Here is a 14569-nt window from a genome sequence, read left to right on the forward strand (position 1 = left end):
CGAGCTGCGTGAGAATGAGGCGCGACACGGGGCCGACGTCTCGCAGTCTCTTCTTTCCGTTGAACACGTCCTTGCACTGCGCGTCTACCGCGATGCCTATGACTGTGGACATACGGCTCCTATCCCAGAGGCGTCTGCAAGCGGCTGGAGTCAGGGCTCTACACCTGAGCAGTTGCAGCATGGCTTCCTTGAACACCGATACCTTGGACTCTGGCGCGTTAAGGTTTCTTAGGTACTCAGGCAGCCACTCCAGCGAGCTCTCGGGGTTGGCGTTCAGGTCCTGCACAACCCTTGTGAACAGATCCATGCTTATCATGTTGTGGCCCGTTGAGCGCTTCCTGCAGCACATGGTAGACGCCAAGGTTCTGGTGATACCCTTAACCTTATACCAACGGTGGTCGGCTGTAGACTTGGCACACAGCGCACCACCGTGGACCCGGAACTCGATCACAGGGTCCCGGAGCTTCATTGTATTAAATGTTATGGGATTGTTAGGTTGCTGTGATAACCCTGTCCCTTTGTGAGAAACAGAAGTGGCACGGCTAAGGTACCCGTACTATTGCAACGTCAGTAAGTAAGGAGGTTGAAAGCAGAAGTGGCGGAACAAGGCCCCAGGGATCCCCTCTGAGAGATATGAATCGCAAGAAACCAATCATGGGAGGCTTCGAGTCTCTCATCTCAGCGAGCAAGGACCTGTTTAACAACAGAAGGTTAGGGGTCCCGAACGGCCCCATACTTAGCGCTGCCCGTTTCAGGGGCAAGCTGGGAGCCTCCATCGCCGTCATCACATCTCTCACCGTGGGGTTTCTTACCATCCCCAACAACATTCTGTACTTCATCAACAACAAGCACGGTACAAGGACCGCAGGCAGGCCGACCTCGGACTCGCAGCAGTCGTCCCATTCCGAAGGCAGACCTGAGTACGAGTACGCGTACATCCACTCGGGGATTGCCCTCGTCACGCTTGGCTGTCTTGCCATGGTGGTGAGCATCGTGCTCAGCTACTTCGCCTCCAAGAGCAAACAGAAAATGGACGACTCTGATGGCTTCTACAAGCGCCCGGAGTCCGTCAAGAGCACGAGGACCGTGATGGCGTGCCTCATCATGATGAACATCGAGCTGTTCATGGCCGTGATCTCGGGCTGCATGGAGCTGCTTTACCAACCTATGATCAGCGACGCCCAAAGGTTGCATAACATGGAGTGCGCTATCGCAGTGTTCAACATCATAATCTACATCATGTACGTGGTGACCATGGTGCTGACTTCGATTGTTCTAAAGGGGAAGCACGAAGTGATCATGGTTGATGGTCCGCGAGACATCCCCGAGGCTGTGGCGATGCCCTCCTCAGCTCGTGACTACATCAGCAGAAGCATCAACTCATACAATTCACAGTCGAGCTTCATCTAAGGACCTCGAGCCTCTCCCCGAAGTCTCCGCCGCTTGGGCTGAGTGGCAAAGGGGAAGGTGGAGCTGGACCACAGGCCAACCACGCTTTGCCTAATAGGTGTAGCAATTATGATATTATGCAAGGAACCCTAAGTGTGTCCTGCTGCATGAGCAATAGCGAGAAGTGGATGCTCTGTACCTGGGTGCCTCTGAAGACATGAAACCAACCTTGAAAGCAGTCTCCCAAGAATGGACCCTATATCTGCTTCTAATGCCTTGTTGAGTAACATGTTGTGTGTGGTATATCTATTTCTTTATTAGTTCATGGAACCGAATAATAGACTTGAGGCAACAAGTAAAACCATTGTCCAAACAGCAGTATATTGTCCTGTGGGATGTTGCCATAGCCCTCTGGCTTTTCTCACACATCACAGGTGTATAGTGTGTGTGTGTGTGTACTTGTGGGCAAAGCTGTGCTACCTATTTGAATAAATGACAAGGAACCAATGTGTGAGCTTCTGTTCAGTCTTTTATTTACACGTGTTCAAAGGACTAAAATGTTGAATAGGCACATGTCAAACTTTATGTTTTATAGGGTGATAGGAACCGGCTACATTGCTCCGGTCCATATCTGCGCCACACTTCACTTCTTTATTATAGCCAGAACATCGTTGCGGGTAGGACAGTGGTAGACGGTGTCCATAACGTCATTCTTGAAGAGCGGGTACATGCAGCAGCCCACCACACACCTAGGGAATGACAGAGATGTGAGTTAGTGGTTTCGTCATTACAACAAGCTGCCACAGACATTACAAGGATTATGTCGAGAAGAAGGGTCTAAGCACCCACCTCACCCCATAAGTAAGAACAAGGCAGTCTTTGCCATTGCCAGGGAACCGAAGTCGTAGCAAATTACAGGCGTGTCATATTTTTGACAATTATTCAACAGAGACATTGCAAAAACTCTGGGAGCCGTGTGATGAAGCGTATAAAGGTTAAGCGCTACAGTGGCCTGTAACCGAGCGCTCATCTCCTTTAGCGCAGAGGGCTATTTACTGGCAGCCTGCTCAACAAACCGTTTCATAGGTTACTAATTCAAGTCATAGTCCGGGCAGCAATGAGTGAAGAAGGTTAACCCGTGTAAGCTATTATCCCAGGCAACAGTAAACACTGACCGGTCAGTGTCTCTGACAGCAACTCCCCTGGCTTTCTACTAAGGCTATGGCAGCCTGGTACGACTGCCTCCTCTTGAAGAACAGGACCCTGACAGATCACGAGAAGGAAAAGCTGGAACGTGTCAACGTGAGATCCGCCAGCTCCAACGGTGTCGATGTGATGATAGGCCCAAATGAGAGTGTCTTCGCCAGACCCATGTATGTGCAGTTGACACACTACCACCATCTCGAGAACCTAATAGCCATCATGGCGTGCTACGTCAACCCGGGAGTGAAAAGTTCTCACGACTATCCCGTGAGACAAGTTCACCCTGGAGAGGGGCAGCCTCCCGACCGATAATGCTAAAGTGAATATTGCCATCCTATTCACACTACACCCACCAGCGGAAAGTCCATGTTCCACCCTGGACCTGTGCCCCGTATCCTTATGCTGTCAGGGAGCACAGCTCCATTGCTGGAAGAGTCGACCCTCAAGACATTGACTCGGCCGCCAGCTACCGTACACCGTGTCTCATGTGGATGCACGCACGCATGTATGTACGTATGTACGTACTATGGCCATGAACAAGAATATGAATAAATTGTTCAACTGTCCATCTCACAGTTCCGTGTCTGTTATTACATTGACTATGTATCACTACCCCTACACCTGTCTCTCCCTCAGTACTGTGCTAGGCATAGCTCCTAGTATTTCATATCCCACATAGGATAGGCTTTGCACTCCCTTCACTTACAGAGAAAAGTGGTAGCACTATGCATCAATTTCTCAAATGTACTTTCAGCTCCAGGTTAGTGTTTACATTGGGAGGGAAAAGTAGCATAAACCACCCCTGACAGAGATACGGTTGATTAGTCAGTCCTGCCAAGCAACTCCCCTCCGAATGTACTCTGTGTGTGAGACTGTGACATGGGGTAGAGTAGCATAGTGTTGCCAAAGTCAGTTGCATACATTGTAGCCACAGAGACATGTAGACAGAGAACAGGACAGTGTTTCATAGAGAAGCCACAATAGCCACCGGTGAGAATCCCCGGAAATGTTTCATATCACAGGCCTTGTGGTATGTGGCCCAATGCCACACCTATCCCAAGTTCACACATCATCCGGTGCCTGTGCTGTAAGCACCATCCAGCAACGGTCCTGGTATACGTGACACCTATTTCATGTGCTGCATCGCACTGAAAAGAGAGATGCGGAACCCTGCCCTCAAGTCAACAGCACCACTGTGGCAGCCAAGTGCAGGGACTATTACCTAGATCGGATAGAGCAGGACGAGAGACCAGCACTAGGGGGAGACAATGGGAATTGACCAAGTACAAGTGCTTTGCTCTAAGATTACTATTATGCTCACATGCCACAGTGTTCCTAACCAAGAGATATGTTATTGATATAGTTTTAGAAAAGTTTGAGAAAGAGTTTGGTGTAAAGGGGCACACGGCTGGAAATCACACAGTGGCCTGCCCGTGAAATGTCCAGGAGTTTTTGAGGCAGGACCTCCCACTAGTGTCCACCCGGGGGAACTGTTGTATAACATAAGTGAAATGTGTTTGTGTAATAATAACCCTCCCGTGGTCCTGGGGTCAGGGTGACCCAGGCCCTGTGTGTGGGGGGCTCCCCTTTCTGTGCTCTGCGCTCGCGGGTCAGGGTGACCCAGGCCCTGTGTGTGGAGGGCTGGCGCTCTTGCGCTGGCGGGTCAGAGCGACCCTGCCAGCCACTGGCGAGACGTGTGGCGTGGAGCGTAGTAGAGCGTCTGCGAGTGTGGCGAGGCTGTGCTCTGGGCTCCCCGCTCTGCGCCCTGCGCCCTGGGCTCACCGCTGCAAGCCGCTACACGTGCCTCGCCGTGTGCTAGAGAGCAGCAGCCGAGTGTTAGAGTCGCGCTCTTGCGCTCCTGAGTCAGAGCGACCCTGCCAGCCACTGGCGAGACGTGTGGCGTGGAGCGTAGTAGAGCGTCTGCGAGTGTGGCGAGGCTGTGCTCCGGGCTCCCCGCTCTGCGCCCTGCGCTCTGCGCTCTGGGCTCTGCGCTCATGGGTCAGAGCGGCCGGCTGGGTCGCTGCACAGGTCCGGACGTGCCCCGCCGCGTGCTAGAGAGCAGCAGCCGAGTGTTCTCGTGGCGCCCGTGGCTCAGAGCGACCCAGCCAGCCGCCGGCGAGGCGTGTGGCGTCGAGCGTAGTAGAGCGTCTGCGAGTGTGGCGAGGCTGTGCTCCGGGCTCCCCGGTCTGCGCTCTGCGCTCTGCGCTCTGGGCTCTGGGCTCTGGGGGTCAGAGCGACCCAGCCGGCCGCCGCACAGGTCCGGACGTGCTCAGCCGTGTGCTAGAGAGCAGCAGCCGAGTGTTGTAGTTGCGCCCTGCGCTCCGCGGGTCAGAGCGACCCAGCCGGCCGCCGCACAGGTCCGGACGTGCTCAGCCGTGTGCTAGAGAGCAGCAGCCGAGTGTTCTCGTGGCGCCCTGCGCTCTGCGGGTCAGAGCGACCCAGGCCCTGTGTTTCCAGGGCCGGCGCTCTGCTCTCTGCGCTCTTGCGAGTCAGTGCGACCCTGTCAGCCACTGGCGAGGCGTCTGCCGCGGAGCGTACTAGAGCGTCTGCGAGTGTGGCGAGGCTGTGTGTGCGCTCTGCGGGTCAGAGCGACCCTGCCAGCCGCTGCACAGGTCCGGACGTGCTCCGTCGTCGTGTGCTAGAGTGACAGCCGAGTGTTCTCGTTGCGCTCGTGGCTCAGAGCGACCCTGCCAGCTGCTGCACAGGTCCGGACGTGCTCCGTCAGTCGTGTGCTAGAGTGACAGCCGAGTGGTTCTCGTTGCTCGGCTGGGGTGGGTCGACTGCACACGGCTACGCAGGAGCGCGCAAGCGAGCCTCGAGCATTTTCGGGTCTCGGTCTCCCGCAGTAAGCCGGCCCGGCCGGCCCCTACGTAGAGAGGATACTAATATTGTCAGTGGCACCCACTCGCGCGCACCCGCACGCACCCGCACACACACACGCACAAAGTGACCGGCGCCACACCCACCCGTGCCAAGTGCGCTCTTGCCGCAGCAGCTCAGCGGACCCGATCAGTGGAGCCGAGCGGCCATGGCCGCGCGTTTTACGGCCGCGCAGGTTCTAGAACAGATCTTGTCCAGCGTGGACCAAGAAGACTACTCGGATTGCCAGGAGGAGGAGGAGGAAGAGGTTTCGGAAGACGAAGACGGGGAGGAATACAACCCCGAGCGCCGCGAGGTCGACGATGCCTCTTCTCCCTCTTCTCCCTCTTCTGAGGGAGAGCAGCCCGAGGAAGAGCCGCCCGAGGACGAGCACGAGGACGAGCGCGAGGACCGCGGCGAGGAAGAGATCTCCTCGGCCCCGGACCAACGGGAGCCGCCGTTGCTGTCGAAAAACGGCAAAATCGAGTGGTCCCCCGTGGCCTACGGCCGCCGCCGCCGCAGCCGCGGGGCCCTCGCCATCTGCCAGGTCGGGCCGGACCAGACTCCGGGCCCCACGGCCTATGCCGCGACACAGGCCCGCGACATCGCGTCCGCCTTCCACCTGTTTGTCACACCGGCGATAGAAAGGATAATTGTGGAAATGACGAACCTGCACGGGGCCAGAAAATACGGCGACGGCTGGCGACCCATGGACGCCACGGACCTGCGCGCCTACGTAGGGCTGCTGATCCTAGCGGGCGTCTACAGGTCCCGGGGCGAGGCCGCGGCCAGCCTGTGGGACGCCGAGAGCGGCAGGACCGTGTTCCGAGCCACCATGCCGCTCAAGGTCTTTCACAGGTACTCGAGGCTGCTGCGATTCGACGACCGCCAGTCGAGACCCGCCAGACTCGCCACGGACAAACTCGCGGCCATACGGGAGGTCTGGGACCTGTGGGAGGCGCGGCTGCCGGCCCTCTACAACCCGGGGCCCGACGTGACGGTGGACGAGCAACTGGTCCCGTTCAGAGGTACGGCACCGTGCTTGCGATTGCGCTTCTTGCGCTTGCTTCCTGTGTGTGTGTGTGTGTGTGTGTGTGTGTGTGTGTGTGTGTGTGTGTGTGTGTGTGTGTGTGTGTGTGTGTGTGTGTGCGTGTGTGCGTGTGTGTGTGTGTGTGTGTGTGTGTGTGCGTGTGTGCGTGTGTGTGCGTGCGCGCGCTTATATGTCTATGCAGAGAGGCGCAAGCAGCGGCTGGCTGTAGCAGCGCTGGCAGCGTGTGTAACACAAAACGTTGGCCCTTGTGTCTTGTCCCCTTTCCAAAAGGCCGCTGTCCTTTCCGTCAGTACATCCCCAGCAAGCCGGCCAAATACGGCATCAAGTCGTGGGTGGCCTGCGACGCCAAGTCCAGCTACGCTTGGAAGATGCAAGTGTACACCGGCAAGGCGGCCGGCGGAGGCCCCGAGAAGAACCAGGGGATGCGCGTCGTCCTCGATCTGACAACGGGCCTGAGCGGTCGCAACGTCACCTGCGACAACTTCTTCACCTCCTACGACCTGGGCCAGCGGCTCCTCGAGAGGAACCTCACCATGGTGGGCACGGTGAGAAAGAACAAGGCCGAGCTCCCGCCCGCGCTGCTCCAGTCCAGGGGCAGACAGGTCCTGTCCTCCAGGTTCGCCTTCACGCCCACCGCCACTCTGGTGTCCTACCTGGCAAAGAGAAACAAGAACGTGCTACTCTTGAGCACGCTGCACACAGAGGGCCACGTCAGCGATCGCCGCGACAGGAAGCCGGCCCTCATCCTAGACTACAACTGCAACAAGGGCGGCGTGGACAACCTAGACAAGGTGGTGGGCACCTACAGCTGCAGACGGATGACTGCCCGCTGGCCCCTGGTCGTCTTCCACAACATCCTCGACGTGTCCTCCTACAACGCCTTTGTCATATGGCGAGAGATCAAGCCCGACTGGATGCCTGGCAAGCGGAACAAGCGCAGGGTGTTCCTCGAGCAGCTGGGAAAGGCACTGGTGAAGCCGCTGATCCAAAGAAGGCAGCATCTGCCCCGCACCGAAGCGGCGTCAGCCCTTGTCAAAGTCCTACAGAGTGCTACGGCGGCTGAGGCGGCCGCGGCCGCGGCGGCGGCTGAGGCGCCTCGTGATCAACAGCGCCAGGGCCCCGCCGCTGACACGGCCGCTGCCCCGCTCGTTGCCCCGGCCACCGGGGCAAGTAAGAGGAAGAGGTGTCAGCTCTGCCCACCCAAGAAGGACTCCAAGACACACACGGTGTGCTGCAGGTGTAAGAAATACATCTGCAAAGGCTGTTCACACGCCTACTGTCACACTTGCGCACATTGGGCCTTTAGCCAGGACGGGACAGGGTGACCCGGAGGACAAGGGGACTAGACACAATACCAGGACAACGGGAGGGATAAAACATTGTATCCAGAGTGCATCAAACATGATTTTAGACCGTGTTTATGGAAAGAAAAGTGGTTATTTCTGTAGTTCAATTGCTGCAACTTGCTGAAAATTGGCCCTATCATCTAGTTTGAACAGTTATGTTTAAAACATTGTATCCAGAGTGCATCAAACATGATTTTAGACCGTGTTTATGGAAAGAAAAGTGGTTATTTCTGTAGTTCAATTGCTGCAACTTGCTGAAAATTGGCCCTATCATCTAGTTTGAACAGTTATGTTTAAAACATTGTATCCAGAGTGCATCAAACATGATTTTAGACCGTGTTTATGGAAAGAAAAGTGGTTATTTCTGTAGTTCAATTGCTGCAACTTGCTGAAAATTGGCCCTATCATCTAGTTTGAACAGTTATCTTTAAAACATTGTATCCAGAGTGCACCAAACATGATTTTAGACAGTGTTTATGGAAAGAAAAGTGGTTATTTCTGTAGTTCAATTGCTGCAACTTGCTGAAAATTGGCCCTATCATCTAGTTTGAACAGTTATGTTTAAAACATTGTATCCAGAGTGCATCAAACATGATTTTAGAACGTGTTTATAGAAAGAAAAGTGGTTATTTCTGTAGTTCAATTGCTGCAACTTGCTGAAAATTGGCCCTATCATCTAGTTTGAACAGTTATGTTTAAAACATTGTATCCAGAGTGCATCAAACATGATTTTAGACCGTGTTTATGGAAAGAAAAGTGGTTATTTCTGTAGTTCAATTGCTGCAACTTGCTGAAAATTGGCCCTATCATCTAGTTTGAACAGTTATGTTTAAAACATTGTATCCAGAGTGCATCAAACATGATTTTAGACCGTGTTTATGGAAAGAAAAGTGGTTATTTCTGTAGTTCAATTGCTGCAACTTGCTGAAAATTGGCCCTATCATCTAGTTTGAACAGTTATGTTTAAAACATTGTATCCAGAGTGCATCAAACATGATTTTAGACCGTGTTTATGGAAAGAAAAGTGGTTATTTCTGTAGTTCAATTGCTGCAACTTGCTGAAAATTGGCCCGATCATCTAGTTTGAACAGTTATGTTTAAAACATTGTATCCAGAGTGCATCAAACATGATTTTAGACCGTGTTTATGGAAAGAAAAGTGGTTATTTCTGTAGTTCAATTGCTGCAACTTGCTGAAAATTGGCCCTATCATCTAGTTTGAACAGTTATGTTTAAAACATTGTATCCAGAGTGCATCAAACATGATTTTAGAACGTGTTTATGGAAAGAAAAGTGGTTATTTCTGTAGTTCAATTGCTGCAACTTGCTGAAAATTGGCCCTATCATCTAGTTTGAACAGTTATGTTTAAAACATTGTATCCAGAGTGCATCAAACATGATTTTAGACCGTGTTTATGGAAAGAAAAGTGGTTATTTCTGTAGTTCAATTGCTGCAACTTGCTGAAAATTGGCCCTATCATCGAGTTTGGATACAATGTTTTAAACATAACTGTTCAGAGTGCATCAAACATGATTTTAGACCGTGTTTATGGAAAGAAAAGTGGTTATTTCTGTAGTTCAATTGCTGCAACTTGCTGAAAATTGGCCCTATCATCTAGTTTGAACAGTTATGTTTAAAACATTGTATCCAGAGTGCATCAAACATGATTTTAGACCGTGTTTATGGAAAGAAAAGTGGTTATTTCTGTAGTTCAATTGCTTCAACTTGCTGAAAATTGGCCCTATCATCTAGTTTGAACAGTTATGTTTAAAACGTATCCAGAGTGCATCAAACATGATTTTAGACCGTGTTTATGGAAAGAAAAGTGGTTATTTCTGTAGTTCAATTGCTGCAACTTGCTGAAAATTGGCCCGATCATCTAGTTTGAACAGTTATGTTTAAAACATTGTATCCAGAGTGCATCAAACATGATTTTAGACCGTGTTTATGGAAAGAAAAGTGGTTATTTCTGTAGTTCAATTGCTGCAACTTGCTGAAAATTGGCCCTATCATCTAGTTTGAACAGTTATGTTTAAAACATTGTATCCAGAGTGCATCAAACATGATTTTAGACCGTGTTTATGGAAAGAAAAGTGGTTATTTCTGTAGTTCAATTGCTGCAACTTGCTGAAAATTGGCCCTATCATCTAGTTTGAACAGTTATGTTTAAAACATTGTATCCAGAGTGCATCAAACATGATTTTAGACCGTGTTCATGGAAAGAAAAGCGGTTATTTCTGTAGTTCAATTGCTGCAACTTGCTGAAAATTGGCCCTATCATCTAGTTTGAACAGTTATGTTTAAAACATTGTATCCAGAGTGCATCAAACATGATTTTAGACCGTGTTTATGGAAAGAAAAGTGGTTATTTCTGTAGTTCAATTGCTGCAACTTGCTGAAAATTGGCCCTATCATCTAGTTTGAACAGTTATGTTTAAAACATTGTATCCAGAGTGCATCAAACATGATTTTAGACCGTGTTTATGGAAAGAAAAGTGGTTATTTCTGTAGTTCAATTGCTGCAACTTGCTGAAAATTGGCCCTATATCATCTAGTTTGAACAGTTATGTTTAAAACATTGTATCCAGAGTGCATCAAACATGATTTTAGACCGTGTTTATGGAAAGAAAAGTGGTTATTTCTGTAGTTCAATTGCTGCAACTTGCTGAAAATTGGCCCTATCATCTAGTTTGAACTGTTATGTTTAAAACATTGTATCCAGAGTGCATCAAACATGATTTTAGACCGTGTTTATGGAAAGAAAAGTGGTTATTTCTGTAGTTCAATTGCTGCAACTTGCTGAAAATTGGCCCTATCATCTAGTTTGAACAGTTATGTTTAAAACATTGTATCCAGAGTGCATCAAACATGATTTTAGATCGTGTTTATGGAAAGAAAAGTGGTTATTTCTGTAGTTCAATTGCTGCAACTTGCTGAAAATTGGCCCTATCATCTAGTTTGAACAGTTATGTTTATAACATTGTATCCAGAGTGCATCAAACATGATTTTAGACCGTGTTTATGGAAAGAAAAGTGGTTATTTCTGTAGTTCAATTGCTCCAACTTGCTGAAAATTGGCCCTATCATCTAGTTTGAACAGTTATGTTTAAAACATTGTATCCAGAGTGCATCAAACATGATTTTAGACCGTGTTTATGGAAAGAAAAGTGGTTATTTCTGTAGTTCAATTGCTGCAACTTGTTTAAAATTGGCCCTATCATCTAGTTTGAACAGTTATGTTTAAAACATCGTATCCAGAGTGCATCAAACATGATTTTAGACCATGTTTATGGAAAGAAAAGTGGTTATTTCTGTAGTTCAATTGCTGCAACTTGCTGAAAATTGGCCCTATCATCTAGTTTGAACAGTTATGTATAAAACATTGTATCCAGAGTGCATCAAACATGATTTTAGACCGTGTTTATGGAAAGAAAAGTGGTTATTTCTGTAGTTCAATTGCTGCAACTTGCTGAAAATTGGCCCTATCATCTAGTTTGAACAGTTATGTTTAAAACATTGTATCCAGAGTGCATCAAACATGATTTTAGACCGTGTTTATGGAAAGAAAAGTGGTTATTTCTGTAGTTCAATTGCTGCAACTTGCTGAAAATTGTCCCTATCATCTAGTTTGAACAGTTATGTTTAAAACATTGTATCCAGAGTGCATCAAACATGATTTTAGACCGTGTTTATGGAAAGAAAAGTGGTTATTTCTGTAGTTCAATTGCTGCAACTTGCTGAAAATTGGCCCTATCATCTAGTTTGAACAGTTATGTTTAAAACATTGTATCCAGAGTGCATCAAACATGATTTTAGACTGTGTTTATGGAAAGAAAAGTGGTTATTTCTGTAGTTCAATTGCTGCAACTTGCTGAAAATTGTCCCTATCATCTAGTTTGAACAGTTATGTTTAAAACATTGTATCCAGAGTGCATCAAACATGATTTTAGACCGTGTTTATGGAAAGAAAAGTGGTTATTTCTGTAGTTCAATTGCTGCAACTTGCTGAAAATTGGCCCTATCATCTAGTTTGAGCAGTTATGTTTAAAACATTGTATCCAGAGTGCATTAAACATGATTTTAGACCGTGTTTATGGAAAGAAAAGTGGTTATATCTGTAGTTCAATTGCTGCAACTTGCTGAAAATTGGCCCTATCATCTAGTTTGAACAGTTATGTTTCAAACATTGTATCCAGAGTGCATCAAACATGATTTTAGACCGTGTTTATGGAAAGAAAAGTGGTTATTTCTGTAGTTCAATTGCTGCAACTTGCTGAAAATTGGCCCTATCATCTAGTTTGAACAGTTATGTTTAAAACATTGTATCCAGAGTGCATCAAACATGATTTTAGACCGTGTTTATGGAAAGAAAAGTGGTTATTTCTGTAGTTCAATTGCTGCAACTTGCTGAAAATTGGCCCTATCATCTAGTTTGAACAGTTATGTTTAAAACATTGTATCCAGAGTGCATCAAACATGATTTTAGACCGTGTTTATGGAAAGAAAAGTGGTTATTTCTGTAGTTCAATTGCTGCAACTTGCTGAAAATTGGCCCTATCATCTAGTTTGAACAGTTATGTTTAAAACATTGTATCCAGAGTGCATCAAACATGATTTTAGACCGTGTTTATGGAAAGAAAAGTGGTTATTTCTGTAGTTCAATTGCTGCAACTTGCTGAAAATTGTCCCTATCATCTAGTTTGAACAGTTATGTTTAAAACATTGTATCCAGAGTGCATCAAACATGATTTTAGACCGTGTTTATGGAAAGAAAAGTGGTTATTTCTGTAGTTCAATTGCTGCAACTTGCTGAAAATTGGCCCTATCATCTAGTTTGAACAGTTATGTTTAAAACATTGTATCCAGAGTGCATCAAACATGATTTTAGACCGTGTTTATGGAAAGAAAAGTGGTTATTTCTGTAGTTCAATTGCTGCAACTTGCTGAAAATTGGCCCTATTATCTAGTTTGAACAGTTATGTATAAAACATTGTATCCAGAGTGCATCAAACATGATTTTAGACCGTGTTTATGGAAAGAAAAGTGGTTATTTCTGTAGTTCAATTGCTGCAACTTGCTGAAAATTGGCCCTATCCTCTAGTTTGAGCAGTTATGTTTAAAACATTGTATCCAGAGTGCATTAAACATGATTTTAGACCGTGTTTATGGAAAGAAAAGTGGTTATTTCTGTAGTTCAATTGCTGCAACTTGCTGAAAATTGGCCCTATCATCTAGTTTGAACAGTTATGTTTAAAACATTGTATCCAGAGTGCATCAAACATGATTTTAGACCGTGTTTATGGAAAGAAAAGTGGTTATTTCTGTAGTTCAATTGCTGCAACTTGCTGAAAATTGGCCCTATCATCTAGTTTGAACAGTTATGTTTAAAACATTGTATCCAGAGTGCATCAAACATGATTTTAGACCGTGTTTATGGAAAGAAAAGTGGTTATTTCTGTAGTTCAATTGCTGCAACTTGCTGAAAATTGGCCCTATCATCTAGTTTGAACAGTTATGTTTAAAACATTGTATCCAGAGTGCATCAAACATGATTTTAGATCGTGTTTATGGAAAGAAAAGTGGTTATTTCTGTAGTTCAATTGCTGCAACTTGCTGAAAATTGGCCCTATCATCTAGTTTGAACAGTTATGTTTATAACATTGTATCCAGAGTGCATCAAACATGATTTTAGACCGTGTTTATGGAAAGAAAAGTGGTTATTTCTGTAGTTCAATTGCTCCAACTTGCTGAAAATTGGCCCTATCATCTAGTTTGAACAGTTATGTTTAAAACATTGTATCCAGAGTGCATCAAACATGATTTTAGACCGTGTTTATGGAAAGAAAAGTGGTTATTTCTGTAGTTCAATTGCTGCAACTTGTTTAAAATTGGCCCTATCATCTAGTTTGAACAGTTATGTTTAAAACATCGTATCCAGAGTGCATCAAACATGATTTTAGACCATGTTTATGGAAAGAAAAGTGGTTATTTCTGTAGTTCAATTGCTGCAACTTGCTGAAAATTGGCCCTATCATCTAGTTTGAACAGTTATGTATAAAACATTGTATCCAGAGTGCATCAAACATGATTTTAGACCGTGTTTATGGAAAGAAAAGTGGTTATTTCTGTAGTTCAATTGCTGCAACTTGCTGAAAATTGGCCCTATCATCTAGTTTGAACAGTTATGTTTAAAACATTGTATCCAGAGTGCATCAAACATGATTTTAGACCGTGTTTATGGAAAGAAAAGTGGTTATTTCTGTAGTTCAATTGCTGCAACTTGCTGAAAATTGTCCCTATCATCTAGTTTGAACAGTTATGTTTAAAACATTGTATCCAGAGTGCATCAAACATGATTTTAGACCGTGTTTATGGAAAGAAAAGTGGTTATTTCTGTAGTTCAATTGCTGCAACTTGCTGAAAATTGGCCCTATCATCTAGTTTGAACAGTTATGTTTAAAACATTGTATCCAGAGTGCATCAAACATGATTTTAGACTGTGTTTATGGAAAGAAAAGTGGTTATTTCTGTAGTTCAATTGCTGCAACTTGCTGAAAATTGTCCCTATCATCTAGTTTGAACAGTTATGTTTAAAACATTGTATCCAGAGTGCATCAAACATGATTTTAGACCGTGTTTATGGAAAGAAAAGTGGTTATTTCTGTAGTTCAATTGCTGCAACTTGCTGAAAATTGGCCCTATCATCTAGTTTGAGCAGTTA

The 14569-nt window shown here is 46.7% G+C and overlaps 1 protein-coding gene across 1 annotated transcript; it reads left to right on the top strand.

Moving 5' to 3' along the window:
- Positions 1–4586: 4586 nt before the first annotated feature.
- On the top strand, positions 4587–7827 carry LOC139417531 (piggyBac transposable element-derived protein 4-like). Its single transcript, XM_071166785.1, has 5 exons — positions 4587–4919; positions 5025–5174; positions 5273–5437; positions 5585–6479; positions 6773–7827. Exons 1-5 carry the CDS (start codon positions 4587–4589, stop codon positions 7825–7827), a joined length of 2598 nt encoding a protein of 865 aa, XP_071022886.1.
- The last annotated feature ends 6742 nt before the right edge of the window (positions 7828–14569 follow it).

The sequence above is a fragment of the Oncorhynchus clarkii genome, chromosome 9 (genome assembly GCF_045791955.1).
Source record: "Oncorhynchus clarkii lewisi isolate Uvic-CL-2024 chromosome 9, UVic_Ocla_1.0, whole genome shotgun sequence".
Classification (NCBI taxonomy): domain Eukaryota; kingdom Metazoa; phylum Chordata; class Actinopteri; order Salmoniformes; family Salmonidae; genus Oncorhynchus; species Oncorhynchus clarkii.